The sequence below is a fragment of the Rhododendron vialii genome, chromosome 8a, assembly GCF_030253575.1.
Source record: "Rhododendron vialii isolate Sample 1 chromosome 8a, ASM3025357v1".
In the NCBI taxonomy this organism is placed as follows: domain Eukaryota; kingdom Viridiplantae; phylum Streptophyta; class Magnoliopsida; order Ericales; family Ericaceae; genus Rhododendron; species Rhododendron vialii.
Genome location: NC_080564.1, coordinates 26,114,819 through 26,131,354, shown reverse-complemented (window position 1 = coordinate 26,131,354; position 16,536 = coordinate 26,114,819). Strand labels below are relative to the sequence as shown.

The 16,536-nt window shown below is 42.6% G+C and overlaps 2 protein-coding genes and 1 non-coding gene across 5 annotated transcripts; 2 read left to right on the top strand and 1 right to left on the bottom strand.

Moving 5' to 3' along the window:
* The first annotated feature begins 302 nt into the window (after positions 1–302).
* Positions 303–4,058, top strand: LOC131298111 (protein NRT1/ PTR FAMILY 4.6-like). Of its 3 annotated transcripts, none has more exons than XM_058323416.1 (5): positions 303–432; positions 667–772; positions 961–1,178; positions 2,200–2,640; positions 2,733–4,058. In XM_058323416.1, exons 3-5 carry the CDS (start codon positions 1,020–1,022, stop codon positions 3,738–3,740), a joined length of 1,608 nt encoding a protein of 535 aa, XP_058179399.1. In that variant the 5' UTR covers positions 303–432; positions 667–772; positions 961–1,019; the 3' UTR covers positions 3,741–4,058. The 3 variants fall into 3 exon arrangements, with proteins under 3 accessions (XP_058179399.1, XP_058179398.1, XP_058179400.1); XM_058323415.1 differs by having other exon boundaries at positions 421–554; XM_058323417.1 differs by lacking the exon at positions 303–432 and adding an exon at positions 510–528.
* Positions 4,059–4,997: 939 nt separating this feature from the next.
* Positions 4,998–5,070, top strand: TRNAA-AGC (transfer RNA alanine (anticodon AGC)). Its single transcript has one exon. It is a non-coding gene; the product is annotated as a tRNA-Ala (tRNA).
* A 2,036-nt stretch (positions 5,071–7,106) lies between these two features.
* Positions 7,107–10,160, bottom strand: LOC131297958 (uncharacterized). The gene is made up of 2 exons (XM_058323190.1): positions 9,908–10,160; positions 7,107–7,704 (listed from the first exon to the last, which is right to left on the bottom strand). Exons 1-2 carry the CDS (start codon positions 10,046–10,048, stop codon positions 7,261–7,263), a joined length of 585 nt encoding a protein of 194 aa, XP_058179173.1. The 5' UTR covers positions 10,049–10,160; the 3' UTR covers positions 7,107–7,260.
* Positions 10,161–16,536: the final 6,376 nt, after the last annotated feature.

The window sequence follows — 16,536 nt, the reverse complement described above, 5'->3', positions numbered from 1 at the left end:
TGACTCTTCCAAATTACCAACTCAAGAAAAACACCGTAAGAGATCGGTCCAAAAATTAGTACTTTGACAAAGTGGGTCCCCAAAAGATTTTTTTCAGTAACAAAAGAATCAGAGTAAAGAGTCCTTGGAATGATCTTGCTCAAATGACTCTTCAACTTGTCACATGAGAACATATTGAGCGTAAAACTCTGCTTCCTTAAAGTTGCTCGTAGTCCACGTAAATCATAGATACCCATTTAATCTCTCTCTCTCTCTCTCTCTCTCTCTCTCTCTCTCTCTCTCTCTCTCTCTCTCTCTCTCTCTCTCTCTCTCTCTCTCTCACTTGTATCATTTTCCTACAGGTGGGTTATCTACGCCAAACTTGTATATAAGTTAGAAGAAAAGTGGGAAGTGTAGTCATTTTCCTAATCTCCAGACCTTTCCGCCATTCAGGTAAAAGCTTTCTATCTTCTCCGCATATAAATGTGGCACTATCCTTCACTTGTTCTTCACTTCCAAGATTTCAGATCAAGTCTCCTGTAAACAGAGGTCTAGTACTTGCTGAGAAAGAAATGGTTGCACTTCCATTTCAGTCCCTTACTTTCCATTCATTCTTTTTTCTTGCTTGCTGATCTCCAGCAATGTACTCTTCTCTTCTAAATTCTTTTGCTTTATCTTACTTGGTAGGCCGAGGCACACCAACTAAACACATGGGAAGGGTATGTAGACTGGAAAAAGCGACCAGCTCTGAAAGGCCGTCATGGTGGTGTGCTCGCTGCCTCTTTTGTCCTGGGTTAGTAAGCTTCTAGCACTAAACAAACATCTTCAATAATTTTAACCACCACATCACCTTTTGGTCCAAAGAACTCCTCAAAAGCATGTGAACAAAAATACCAAAGCAGACAGTAACAGATTATTTGATCAATAGAAGCAATATAACATGATTACCATTTTTATTTTATTTTATTTGGCAATCTTTAGTTGCAGAGGTACTGGAGAATCTAGCATACCTGGCGAATGCAAGCAATCTCGTTCTATATATGTCCAAATCCATGCAGTTTTCTCCATCCAGTTCTGCCAACATGGTTACCAACTTCATGGGCACAGCATTCCTCCTGGCTCTCCTTGGTGGTTTCTTAGCCGATACTTTCTTCACCACTTATTGCATCTACCTGATAAGTGCTACAATAGAGTTCACGGTAAGAATTTTTCTGAATATTAAACTTCTCATTCAAAGGATTCAATAACATCCGTTCTCCTCCACACGATAAGTGAAATGAAAATACATAAAAGTACTCAAATTCATCAGCTATGTCCCATTATCGTTAGTTAAGCCCCCATGCTTCAATCAGTGCATACTGCTACCTATAATACTCCTTGGGTAAGAAAGATGAGAAACTCTATTCTTTCATCTGGTGAGTTGGACATTAGGGGCTGGCAAGTTGCACAAGAAAGCAAATTCAGATTGCAAGGTAGACTTCAGTGACTAGTGCCACTGGTTGAAGTAAGCAACAACCAACTAGACCCTGTAAGGTCCTCTTCTCGTTACCTATCAACTATGGCACGGCCCACAAGTGAATATGACAAACCACGGAGTACCTTTATCTATCTAGAAGGTGAACAACAGAATGACTTTCCAGTACCTGCATATTGCAATATGGATTCTCAGTAAAAAAAAGAAAAAGCAAAAACAAAATACCATAACACAAAATATTTTGTAAGACCGTCACTGTTGGCACTGGTGACAATAAAGGTGTAACCACCGTTAAAAGACAATCAAGAATGGAAGAAGGATAATAAATCCTCGTCTCCAAGTATTTTCCCAGACAGCCACCCATGGGTGACCTGGCTAGGTTCCGCATGTAAGCTTGATAAAAAGAAAGTGTGCATAGCTCCCAGCAGTGACATTAACTGTATGCCATAGAGTTGTATGAAGGACCTAATATAATATTCAAAACAGTGCCACAACTTGATAAAACTAATATTCAAAACAGGGTAAAATAATATACTGATTTCCAATCCTTCGCCGTCAAGTATCAAAAGGTTCAACCAACATGCACAATTGATTGGCCATTGTGGTGTCAGTTTGTTTGTTTAACATTGGTTGAAGTGATTAACATTCTCTTACAGGTATCTTCCTTAAAGTTAGATACTAGATTGGATTCTAGAGTACATGTAGTAGTACATACACCATTTGACCGTAACTTATTTCTGGAATAGGGCCTGTTAATACTCACACTGCAAGCTCACATGCGCTCTCTGAAACCGCCAATCTGCACATCAGTCGATAGGAAAACTCCCTGCGAGCAAGTTGAGGGGGAGAAAGCAGCATTACTGTTTTTAGGCCTCTATGTAGTGGCATTGGGTGTTGGTGGGATAAAAGGCTCCCTTCCTCCGCATGGAGCTGAGCAGTTTGATGAGACCACCCCAAGGGGGAGGAAACAAAGATCTGGCTTCTTCAACTACTACATATTCTGCCTCTCCTGTGGGGCTTTAATTGCTGTGACATTTGTGGTGTGGATAGAAGACAACAAAGGCTGGCAATGGGGGTTTGGCGTCTCCACTGCGGCAATATTGATGTCCATCCCAATCTTCCTCCTTGGCTCCCCTACTTACAGGAACAAAATTCCGACAGGAAGCCCCATTACAACCATATTTAAGGTAGTATCACGCAATTTGTTTGGAGTATAGCCCAATGAAATGTACGCTGATGCCAAACTAAAAAGATTTTTTCTTTTCTTTTTTGTCAACAGGTTTTGGCTGCTGCATTTTACCACAGTTGTTTGTGTAGGAATTCCAGTAACACTATTGCGACCATGAATAGAAGCCCGTCCTGTACAACTGATACTAGCCAAGAAGAAGATCGTGCCAAAGAAAACGCACAAATTCAATGTGCAACACAAGACATGAAATTCCTTGATAGAGCATTTGTCAGAAAGCTCGTCCACCCAGTGATTTCATGCACTACACAACAAGTCGAAGAAGTGAAAATAGTAATTAAGATCTTTCCCATATTCATGTCCACCATTATGCTCAACTGCTGCCTCGCTCAGCTCTCCACCTTTTCGGTCCAGCAAGCAGCCACCATGAACACCAATATTGGCTCCGTAAGAGTCCCACCAGCTTCTCTACCCATATTTCCCGTCATCTTCATGTTGATTCTCGCGCCAATCTACAACCACATCATCATCCCATTTTCAAGGAAAGTAACCAAAACTGAAATGGGTATCACTCATTTACAAAGAATGGGGACAGGGCTAGTTCTCTGTATAGTGGCCATGGCTGTTGCAGCACTTGTAGAAACAAAGCGAAAAAGGGTAGCTGCACAATTTGGTCTGATGAACACCACTGAACCTCTTCCAATCACATTCCTTTGGATTGCTTTTCAATACTTGTTCCTGGGGTCGGCTGATCTTTTCAGTCTGGCTGGCATGATGGAATTCTTCTTCACAGAGGCCCCATTCAGCTTGAGATCTTTGGCAACAGCTCTGTCCTGGGCATCATTGGCAATGGGATACTATCTCAGCTCAGTGCTAGTATCCATAGTCAACAGAGTCACTGATACCTTCCGGAACTCACCATGGCTCTTTGGAAGTAACCTGAATCATTATCACCTCGAGAAGTTTTACTGGCTACTGTGTGTATTGAGTGGATTGAATTTCTTGCATTACCTCCTCTGGGCTAGGCGCTACAAGTACAGATCAATAAGGCCCGAGGATCAGAATGAAATTCATACAATGAGTACATTCACGGAGGTCTAATTGCCTTCAACATATATTCTACCTGTTATTGCATATCATGGAGAGAGAGAGAGAGAGAGAGAGAGAGAGAGAGAGAGAGAGAGAGAGAGAGAGAGAGAGGCACTGGCTGATTAGATTAAAGAGAGTCCTAGATCCCTAAGTAATGGTTCAGCTATTGTAAGGCTCAGAGGTCTATCTTTTTCCTTCCTAATGATATTGGCATGAGTATATCTATTTCCTAACAACAAAAGGACCTCTAGTACTAAGGATACAGATGTTCATGTGTCAGCCTCCTTGTCCAAGGCAGTTTGCTCAAACTTTGAAAACTCAAATTCTAGCAAGTTCCAAGGCAGCTCGATAATGCATTAGAACCCTTACCTTTTCACAAAGATGTTATAATCTTGAGAAGAAAAGGTAAACGAAAAAGAAAAGAAAAAAATCAGAGTTGTTCATTGCTTGTACAAATGCACATTTGGCCAATAATTGTCTGCGCATGAAACGAAAAAACTATGTCAGGAAACTCGATTGTGTTGACCATGAAACTCTAAGTGTGTTTGGAACACGACATATGCACGGACCCTACCATGAGTGTCACTGCTTACAATGACCTTCAATGCGCAAAACAACATCGATAACCAGTCACATTTCTACTTAGGGCCCGTGTGATATACTGACCTAGACATACAAACGCGTTACAAACAAGCATGGACTGTATTTTCCATATTTGAATGCTATAATCAGTGGATGAGAAACACATCTGTAGGATAACCGATCCCAAAATGACTATACAAACTACGGGGATGCGGCATTAGTAATCTCTATACTGCTTCTTTTTTTGGGGGGTAAATATCTCTATGCTACTGGTCCGTGAAAGTACTGATCTCTATGAGATTATATATTCCTAAATGTTAGTCTGACACATCATCTATGAGGTACTATCATAAAAGCGAAGAGTTGCCATCAATCAGGAAATGGTGTTATCACATCGGGGGTGCGTGTCTCCTCGTTCATTCCAATGACATCCAGGATGAAAGGTGAATCAGAGAGAGAGAGAGAGAGAGAGAGAGAGAGAGAGAGAGAGACATACCTGTAATTGAAGCCTTGGAGGAGCTAGGAATCTGAAGCGAGATGATCAACAGTAATTGAAGCGTGAAGCGAAAACGAGAAATATTTATTTGAAATTCCTCACCCCAATTTCTGGCGCAATACAACGGACAGGGTGCCTTGTGTTTAATTGAGTTTATTTTTATATTAATTGCGTCATATAGTAGCAACGCAGGGGATGTAGCTCAGATGGTAGAGCGCTCGCTTAGCATGCGAGAGGCACGGGGATCGATACCCCGCATCTCCATTTTTTTGTGTGGTGGTGTTAGTTACTGTTATCTAAAATTACTTATGTCAGTTATTTTGATACGAAAACAAAGCACAACAAATACAAAATACAGCATAACAAAATAAAACAAGAAGAAAATAAAAGCAGCTCCTGCCGCATGATCGCCACCAGATCTGCCTGTTAGATGCCTCTATCATTGCCGCTAGAGAGCTCAGGAAATCACCACTCGAACCAAACTGATCAAGGTCTCCGTCCAAGAGTATGTACCCAGACCTAGAACTTCATATTTGGGTCTCCAAATCCCAAAAATGATGAGGAGAGTGGGAAATCTTATACTCCGTCTCCCTAAGGAAAGAGTCTCAACCATGTAGCAACTATGGGTAGGAGAGGAGATGGGAGAAGCGGGAATAGCGGGGGACTGAGGGTAGGAGGAAGGAAGAGATCGGAAAAGGGAGAAAAAGAAGGGGGCGGAGGAAAACATGTTTTTGAGTTCTCATACAAGTTTTTCTTACAAAAACGGCAATCTAACAGAGAGATAATTTTGCAATGTGAAAAATCATCTCCCAGAATCTAGCAAAGAAGCACCATTTTCGTCCAGGACAAAATTTTGAGAAACATTTCCCTCTATCTAATTACATGCCTCGTTTTTTTATTACACTAGTGCAATGCCCGTGCTTCGCACGTTTCCGCATACTCATTGGATGAATTTGTAGTCGAGAAGTGTTTTTTGTTTTTGTTGGGATGATAATAGAGAAATAGCAAATAGGTTATTGAATTGAACCACAGATCTTATGGAATTTGAATTGAATAAACGGAAGGAAGTTAATTGGTACCTCTATCTTATTCAAGGAGCAAAAAGAACCCTTATTTTGCTTTTGAAATGTTTTAATCCTTCAATGACAGGCACAAAAAGAACTTCTGCCAATATTTGACTGGCAACCTTTTTCTTTTTGTTTATGGTCAAAGGTATGGGCTATTCTCTTAAACCTCAACTTCAGATAGACTCGTTATTCCTAACACAACGGCAAGGTTTATAGACAATGGTATCCAGAGGTTTGAGTTTCTTGGAAGAGTTGTTGGCAAAGCACTTTATGAAAGAATATTGCTCGATTATTTATTTTCACATGTTTTTGTCCAAAAGCTGTTAGGCCGCTATAGCATAAAATAAATCAGGGATTCTCGATCGCATCATAACAATCCGTTCCATGTAATTAGCTAAAAATCAAACAAATTAGAATAAACAGCAAATCACAAACTCAATTGCCTAATCCATGCATGTATGTCTGTATCTACAACCGTACACACATTCACTTCTTCATATATGGAGAGAGAGAGAGAGAGAGAGAGAGAGAGAGAGAGAGAGAGAGAGAGGTATACGAGATCAACGGGGGCTATGATATGCTTGACAAGAGCGACGTGCACTTATTCTTGTTAATTCCGTGCTTGTGGTGCCTCCGAGTTGTTCACGGTGAGAGAGTTAGAGAGAGAGATTGTCTTGATGTATTGGATATATTTATAACCGCACCAATAGTAATTTGCCGCACCAATAGTAATGTAGGGACACTTCCTCAAATTATGGAAAAGGAAGCTTTACTTTTCTTGTTGTGGAAGGAAGACATGCAATACCTAAACTACCCTCAGTTAAACAAATTGGAGGACAAACCTTACGAGGGCAATTTTGTATTTTCAACGCATGCCTTGGCTTACCATCCTACGTTTTTATAGCCGCACCAATAGTAATGTAAGGACACTTTTTCCCTCAAATTATGGAAAATGAAGCTTTACTTTTCTTGTTGTGGAAGGAAGACATGCAATACCTAAACTACCCCCAGCTAAACAAATCAAAAGCCAAACCGTACGAGGGCAATTTTGTATTTTCAACGCATGCCTTGGCTTATCATCCTACTTTTTTCTAACTGCACCAATAGTAATTTGCCGCACCAATAGTAATGTAAGGACATTTCCTCCCTCAAATTATGGAAAAGGAAGCTTTACTTTTCTTGTTGTGGAAGGAAAACATGCAATACCGAAACTTCCCCCAGCTAAACAAAACGGAGGACAAACCTTACGAGGGCAATTTTGTATTTTCAACGCATGCCTTGGCTTACCATCCTAGGTTCTTTTATTACAAGTGTATTGATATAAAAAAATAAACATAAACAATTGGTTGACAGAAAAAATACTGTAACATATACAATTAGCAAGCACTCAATCTGCTTCCTGCAACCCATCCAAAACAACTGACCCAACAACCAACCCGGCCGCCCCGACGCTAAGCGCACCCGCAACCACCACCTGCACCGCCACCAGACCCGCCGAGTCATCGGGTATCAACACAACTGCCACAATAGCCGCCACGAAAACCGGAAGCGCTGCCGAGGCCAGTGCTGACGGAGAGAAGCTTGCTGCGTTCTCGAGCAAGCTAAGCAGGCCTAGCTCCTCCGCCTTGGAAAACACCCCGAGCTTCTCAATCGACGAGAGAGTGAAACCCAGCTCCTCTGCTTTGGATAACAGACCCGCTTTTTCAACGTTGCTCAGAACCTTTCTCTTCTCTATCTTCTTGAACACGTCCACCTCGACCTCTTCACTTCCTTCGTAGAATATTCCCGCGCCAAACCACTGCTTTTTCCAGTTATTGTCATACTTGTTCACCTGCATTAGTGTAGCAGATTAACTTACGATAAAAACATCGAAATAGAAGTTAAATTGTGAAGTATTGGACGAAGAACGTCATGATTCTGAATCAACTTTGTAAAGTTTAATCAAGTCATTTTCACTCGTTATGCTTGATCCCCGTTTGAATGCTTTGGAAAAAGGGCACAATCAAATGTTACTAAAAAGTAAAAACAACCAAGGGACATATTTTTCTCACCTAATCTCATACATAGAACTCCAAATGCAGTAGAATAGAACTCGTGCACTTCATTTAAGTTCTGCTTTTCATGGTTCACCAATTTGTTTCCAATCAAAACACTATACTGTTTCACCAAAAGCTGAATGTTCACAGGGTAAGAAATACTACTACTAGACTGGTTAATGACAGGCTTGAAGAGCTTAAGGCTATTCGAGATGAAACTTTGGGGTATTATCAGAAGCATCCTCATTGTTTGAACGCAGCTTCCTTCACACAGAATTGGGATATTGTGGGGAGTAATTTTGTGAAGGCCATCAAAAGTTGTGGTCATCTTCTTGGGAGTTGGAACTCCATCGTTATGACTTTACTGCCTAAGACTAAAGCTCCAAACACAGAAATAGATTACAGGACCCATAGCCTGTTGCAATATCATTTACTACTGTATAACAAAGGCGTTGGCAAACAGAATCCAAGATGGTGCTTCCCAGATCATAGGCCCTAATCAATCCACTTTTATCAAGAGAAGATCCATAATGGATGATATCTTGCTAATGCAGGAATCAATAAAGGGGTACAGTAAAAATGAACAAGTTCCTAGATGTCATCCGAAGTTGGACCAAAGGGAATCATAGATTCAGTGGATTGGGCTTTCCTTTTTGATACTATGGCTGCCATGGAGTATCTTGACTTTACATGTGGAGTGAATCGAGGAGTGTGTGTCTTCCTTTAGATATTCTGTACTGATCAATGGGGAGCTCAATGGTTACTTTCCAGGCATGAAAGGCTTGAGAGAAGGGGATCCGATCTCCCCCTATCCCTTCTTGATAATTATGGAAGTTTTTTCAGCTCTATCACCGTAAAAAAAATATGGACCTTAACCTATCATCCTTGGTCTGAGTTGTTGAAGCTCTCTCATGTTATTTTTTACTGATACTATGTTCCTTCTTTGTGAGGTTGATGACTTGATGTCCAATCTTTTGGGACCATTTGGGAAGTTTTACAAGAGTTCCACTACTTTTCAAGGCTTCAACGAAGTCTTAACAGGGGTTCTTGTTCTTTTCTTGCTGTAAATGATGACTGCCAAAACAGGTCAAGGACCGACGACTGACCAGAACTATTCTACTCAGCTAAATACCTGCTTGGACCTCCCTGGGAACGAGCAGAGGAAACGGAATTGGTAACAGCCCATGACCCCAAGAGGTTCCGAGGCGGGTAACGACTCTTTTACACCGCGCCCGATCCCTATGGGAATAAGTGTAACGGTCCTAGTTCTATGGACTCCTCCTCCTAAAGGGAGTAGGATGGCTAAAGCCATTGGACGCATAAAATGCCAACCTAATCCAAACCCCTAAGTCCAAGGCACCTAATCCTAAAAGATTCTACCTCCAAACCCCTACGTCCAAGGGACCTAATCCTAAAAGATTCTACCTCTCCTGCCAATATAAAAACAATCCTTACTACCGTTACGGGTATATGACTCTTACCAATCAATTGTTTGAGAGCTTTCTACACTACATTCCCACAACTCGATTGACTTAAGCATCGGGGTGGTAGTTTGCACCACAACGATGTCAGAAGAACGAGTACGCTCCAAACCGTGTCATCAAGTACCAATATAAAGATGAATTGAACTGTTGCAAACCATTCAAGAAATTTAAAAAGTAAACTGAACCATTGCTGCAATGCTTTTTGTTTCCAATCATTTCCCACAACTCCTCTCTCAAAGCAACCAAAACGAGCACAATATCCCCAACAACAAGCACAATCAAGAAGAATTGGACTGTTCTCTGTTCAACCACACATGGGTAGACGCATTCTTGGTCCCTACACATAGAACATGTCGCTAAAAAGAGTATACAAATAGTTTAGTTTAGGCCTGTCCATACGGAGCTCCGGCGACTAGTGGACGGCGGCTGGTGGGTTTGCGGTCCTCAAATTAGTTGAGGTGCGTGTAGATGGCCCGGACATCTGATTATAAAAAAAATATACGAATAAAAATACCTTCTTTTGGGGTGCCATGGCGAGAATCCTTGGGGCTCTTTTGGCGGGAATAGAGCGACGAAAATGAGAATTGGCGGGAAATGAACTACGCTCGATATTAGGGAGCAGATAAGAAGTTGGCGAAGCCGTAGTCGTCGCCATCGGAGAGAGAGAGGATTTTCTCAGAATTTCCGAGCAATGAGCCAAACACCCTTTTTTTTTTTTTTTTCCTCTCTCTCACTGTGTAGTGTAATCCTGAGGTTCAGTATGTTGACCAATCAAAAGCACGATAGCCCTATCCGAGGGAATTTGCAGGTTCTCAAATTACACATGAACCCTCACAATTCATTCATTCAAAGAGAGGCCCTGTTTTATAATTGTTCCCGTGGTGAGTTCATAAATCTTACAAGAATGTTTTTTTTTTTTTAGTTGGTTTAGTATCTTTTTTTATGCAGTTTTTCTAATTTTTGTAAGAATAATTAACTTTTTTTTATCTCTCAATTATAGAAATTTAGAAAACTAAGATCAAATTCATTAGAAAATCTGAAAGGAAGTACAGTGATTATGTTATAAAGGGGAATTAGTTTAGAATGAGGGATTAACTAAGAAGAGGTTTATTTAATATATAGTTGATCAAATTGAGTGATGAATAAAAGTGGTTGGATGAAAAAAATAATGTGAGAGTTTACTAACCCTTGTAATAAAAATACAAAAAGGGTTTTGAAAGGTTTAAGGAGCATGTTGTTAATTACGTCTACGTCTACGTCTACGTCTACGCAGGGGCGGACTCAGGATTTAATTGCAGTAGGTCAATATCTATAACACATATAATTTTCCTATGCTTGTTTTTGTCTTTGCAAGAGCCTATACTTGCTTTTGTCGATCGATCGATCGAGAGAGAAGAAGAACAGACTATAGAGTATAAAGTCTATATATAGACTTGTAGATTTTGTACTTGAGAAAGGAAAAACGTTGAGTTCATCGCATAATGTCACAATCAAAAAGGGCAAGAATTGTAAATTCTGTGGAATTTTCGGGGCAAGAAAATATTATCCTTGGGGCAAAATTACAAAAAATATTCCTCAAAACTATATCTGCTCTAAGAATATTTTGGAACTCAGTGGGGGTCAAGTGACCCCACTTGCCCTATTGTAGGTCCGCCCATGCGTCTACCAATATAAGCTAATAATGGACGGTGGGTGGGTTTCGCTAAGACTCTTCTAGGGATCATGGTTTGTCTGCCGGATAAGCAGTTCGAGTGCGAAGGACAGAACCAAACATCGGATAAGAGTTGGCTAGGATAAGCTTATAACCCCAAAGCCCATTTATTTCCCACCCTTCTGCGCCCGCCAAACAAGTCGTAAGGTTGTTCACGCATATCATTCCCGGTATGAATAATTGAACTAGCATGTAAAGCCACAACATACTCTATATAGACTACCTTTTATGCAAAGAAGACATGCTTTTCTAGGGTCATTTTACCAACCAGATTAGGTTTGAGAGAATGTAGCAATACAAGTTTGGGTGGATATAGCATAACGAGTATATGATAAAAAGGGTATATGCATAAAAGGAAAAATATATTGGAGATGGTTAATTTGTTTGGATATTTTACAGAAGATGCGACATATACATGCTTAGTTTGTTTTGAGGTGAACCCTGAGTACGTGAATATAGAATCAATGATAAATGCAACATTTTTGTAATTAAAAGGTCATATATTAGGGCTGATATCATGAACAACATTGATTTAGGACTGCCTTGATGGTATAAGATGTATCAGGATTTGATCACTTTTGTGCTGCTTTGTTGGTTTTTGTTGGTTTTTCTCTCTCGTACTTCCGGGTAGATCATTCAACTTTTGGTTTGATTTTCTTTATCCCAATTTTCTTTGTTTTTCTCTATTTGTTGGTCTATGTGAGACCCTTTGTTTTTTTTTTGAGAGCCAGCTTTTCTATTCTCGATGTACCCTGATCGAATTTTATAAAATTTTCTTTTTCATTTCTTGCATGGATGTTAAACAAATCAAGATCTAGAAAATAAATAACTTGGTATTTTTAAATGTGACCACGATAAATCTCATTCAACAACAGTAACTAATAAGCGACCATATAACTGACCATCACATGGGATCCTTCGTGGAGTATTTGTGAGATACATATACCTATAGATTGCATGAACAAGGTGTAGGTGCGGTCAAGATTATTACCATTGACCCTGGAAGAAGTTTGACCCACCACTCACATGATGACGCGTGGAAAGATCGTGAGGAGGACATGTGGTAAGCAGTTGCCCCACAAAGAGATTTTGGTGCCACGAGGCATGAGATGGAGCACGCGCGTTGACGTGGCGCAAGAGAGAGGGGCCTCGTGTAGCCGAACAAACTTGTGAGGGTAAAAAAGGCTCGCGGGAGCCATCGCGAGGGCAGTCGAGCCCACTAGAGTCCCGCGGACAGGGCCGCGGTAGTCCTGCAGACGGGCGGGGTTCGCGGCAAGATGAGCCCCGTGCAGTTGAACAAGCTCACGAAGGTATTGAGACCCACGAGAGCAATTGCGAGCGAGGGCAGATAGGCCCGCCAGGGTCCCGTAGACAAGGTCGTGGCAGGCCCGCGAAAGGGCAAGATCCGCGGCAATATGGGTCCAGCGGAGGTTTTGTTCCTTGCCTATAAATACCAGTGCTGGTATTCAGATTGGAAAAAAAAAAAGACCTCATTCAGAGACAGAGACACATACACAGATTTCTAGAAAGAGAGAGAGCCATCTCCTCGAGAGAGAGTATAGATTTTCAGAGAGAGGGAGAGACCATCTCCCCAAGAAAAATGGAACTATGTTTGACCTGATTCCCGGTACACCGGGATACATAGGCAGCCCTAATGACTCAGGCACGGTCGCACGTTTTATGTCTCTTCCATCCCTTCGTTCTAAACACTAACCATTCTTTACCTCTCCAACACATTTTATTCTCATGAATATTTTGGGCTATATTTTGAACCCTGAGGAGATCAGCCAAGATTTTGACCGCTCTTACATTAGGCGACTCTGCTGGGGAGGTGGATTGGTTGGCTGTTTTGTTTCAGAGTTGTTTGGTTTCAGAGTTGTTTTACAAGAATCACTTGTAAATATAGAGGATAAGAACCAACAGGCCCAGATCTACAGATCCAAAGCAAAAGAATGAGAGGCGGCCTTGTTTTCTAGATTTTTGTGGTTACTCTGTCAACCGCAAAAATCTATGGGGGCAACATGACTTGAAGATCTCTATGCTTTCCGACGCCTAAAGATTCTCGTGCTGAATTTTGACCTGGAACCACTCATCAAAACCCTCTATTGTAAAAGGGAGAGGTCAGATCTATTCCTTGATTACTTTATAATAAAAAAAAGAGAGAGAGAAAAAGAAAAGGTTCGTACCCTTATTCTGGGGGCTCGCGTCTCCTTCTTTAAAGATTTTCATATTATGTTTATCTAAAGAAAGAGAATTCTGAAAGACAGTGGCCTTATTCACATTTATGTTTAAAATCTTTATGCCACGCGAACCCATTTGTTTGTTTGTTGTTGCTTTACTTTTTTGGATTTTATTCTAAATCACAAATATTTGGTCTATGCATGTGCCATGCAATTGACGAGAGAGATTATCTCCGCTACAACCCACCGCCAGTTAACTATACGCGTTGGAGTGCCGCGATCTCGAAGTTTTTGTGAGATCTAAATCAATCCGCCAGAAGCAATCTACAGTGAGCATGCTGCGAGGGTCACTTCCAATCGTCGGGGTCAGCTCATAATTAATCATCACAGTGAAATTTATTGACACCACGACGGTGAAGCGGCCGCGAAAGGCAAACCGAGCTCGAGCGAACATCCTGCGAAGGTCACTCCCAGCCACAGGAGTCATTACCAACAGCGTGGATCATCGCCAAAAATTGGCCCGACGCAGTGACCACCGCAGAGAACAACCTTTTGCCGCTCAGCCCCCGCGAAGTTTGTATAGCCGCGGGAGCGGCGAGTATGCCTCGAGAATCAACCCCAACCGTAGAGCTCGCTCGATCAAGATGGTCTTCCCTCCTTCACTTTTATTTTCGAAGGTTAGCGAGGAAGCAATGAACTTAAATGTTGCAGCCGTGGCCACGGGAAACACCCTCGTCCATATGAATTCACTATTTCGGAATTTCAAGCCCATAATCAACCGAGTTAAGTTAGCGGAAGCAAATCGAATGGGCTAACTCATCCCTTTTGCCGTGAGAGGCAAATTAAGCCATGGAAATTATTCTGAGGTGAACACGTCATGGAAAACAGTCTGAGCCACAGGGATCACCGCGGAAGATCAACCTAGTCGTGGGAACTATCGCGGAGAAGAACCTGCTACCACGCGACTCGTCGCTCATCCCCGCGAAGTTCACATGGCAAAAAAATGCTGTAAGAATCACACATGGCCACGGACCGGCAAACTACCGCAGGAATCACCACTCATATTAACACCATTCGTGGGTATCCACCGCCAATGTTGGCAGTACTTGTGGATTTATCGTAGCGGCGAACATGCCGCTGGAAGCAATTTCCTACCACTTTTCACATTGTGGGCTTCATAATAGCAGAACAACACGACGGCAAAGGCACCGCGAGAATCATACCGATCGATGCTGGAATCAATCCTTTGCGAACATGCTGAAAGGTTCACTCCGAGGGAGCTACTGCAGAGGTGAAAACAGAGCAAAATATCCACTAGTAAGGAGTACAATTTAACATATCGCGGGTGCCGCGAGAGGTAAACTGGGCTTCCAAAATTGATCTTCTGCTAGCATGCTGCGATGGTCATTCCCACTCGCAGAAGTCAATCCGCAACGAGAGAATCATCGTGAGATCATCAAATTGATTATCTATTGTTCAAGTCAGAAAGAAGGAAACCACCTACATATCATCAAACTGATTATCTATTGTGCAAGTCCTGTTCAAGGGCGAGTAGCACGAGACGCACTGAACAGGTGTCCAGAGTTAACGCGAGTCCGAAAATGATCGATAGCGCGAGATGCACCGAATAGGTACCAAGAGTTAGCGCGAGATGCGTCGAATAGGTGCCCAGAGTTAGCGCGAGCCCGAAAACGATCGGTAGCGCGAGATGTGCCGAACACGTGCCCAAAGTTAGCGCGAGTCCAAAAAAGATCGGCTGGGCGAGATGCACTGAACAGGTGCCCAGAGTTTGCGCGAGTCCTAAAAAGATCGGTAGCACGAGATGCACCGAACAGGTGCCCAGAGTTAGCGCGAGTTTGAAAACGATCGGTAGCACGAGATGCACCGAACAGGTGCCAAGAGTTAGCGCGAGTCTGAAATAGATTGGTAGCACGAGATGCACCGAATAGGTGCCTAAGAGTTAGTGCGAGATGTGCAAACAAGTGCCCAAAGTTAGCGTGAGTCCGAAAAAGATCGGTAGCGCCATATGCACCGAACAAGTGCTGGAGTTAGTGTGAGTCCTATTCACGGGCGAGTAGCGCGAGATGCACCGAGCAGGTGCCAGAATCAGTGCAAGTCCTGATATAGGGCGAGCATCACAAGGTCAAACCCATCGAAGAGAGAAAGGTCAAGATGCCTCAATGGCAATAGCAAAGGAAGCAAGAGTACGCATCCTTATTAGATTCGCTCAGACGCAAAGACGACAGCATGAGTGTCGCACGCACGTGGGGGGCATATGTAGGTGCGGTCAAGATTATTACTGTTGACCCCAGAAGAAGTTTGACCTACCACTAACATGATGACGCTAGGAAAGATCGTGAGAAGGACATGTGGTAAGCAGCTGCCCCACAGAGAGATTTGGTGCCATGAGGCATGAGATGGAGCCCGCACGTTGATGTGGCGCAAGAGAGAGGGGCCCCGCGCAGCGGAACAAACTAGTGAGGGTAAAAAAGGCTCGCGGGAGCCATCGCGAGGGCAATCGAGCCCACTAGAGTCCTGTGGATAGGGCCGCGGTAGTCCCGTGGACGGGCAGGGTTCGCGGCAAGATGAGCGCCGCGGAGTTGAACAAGCTCGCGGAGGTATTGAGACCCGCGAGAGCAATCCCGAGTGAGGGCAGATAGGCCCGCCAGGGTCCCGCGGATAAGGCCCCGGAAGGGCAAGGTCCGCGGCAATATGGGTCCAACAAAGGTTTTGTTCCTTGCCTATAAATACCAGTGCTGGTATTTAGATTGAAAAAAAAAAAGACCTCTCCTTCAGAGACACATACACAAATTTCTAGAGAGAGTACAGATTTTCAGAGAGAGAGAGACAGACCATCTCCCCAAGAAAAATGGAACTACGTTTGACCTGATTCCCGGTACACCGGGATACGTAGGCAGCCCTGATGACTCGGGCACGGTCGCACGTTTTATGTCTCCTCCATCCCTTCGTTCTAAACACTAACCATTCTTTACCTGTCAAGCACATTTTATTCTCATGAATATTTTGGGCTCTATTTTGAACCCCGAGGAGATCAGCCAAGATTTTGACCGCTCCTACACAAGGTATCAATTAATGATCTAAGATAATGAACATAACAATCATGAGCTCTTTACTTTATAACTGTATCTGTGTCCGTTGAAAATGTAAAGGCAGTGACGTAGCACAGCTGGGACAGCAGTCAAGAACGTTTAAATATAGCTGTCATGAGTAGCTATGTCACTGCCTTTACAG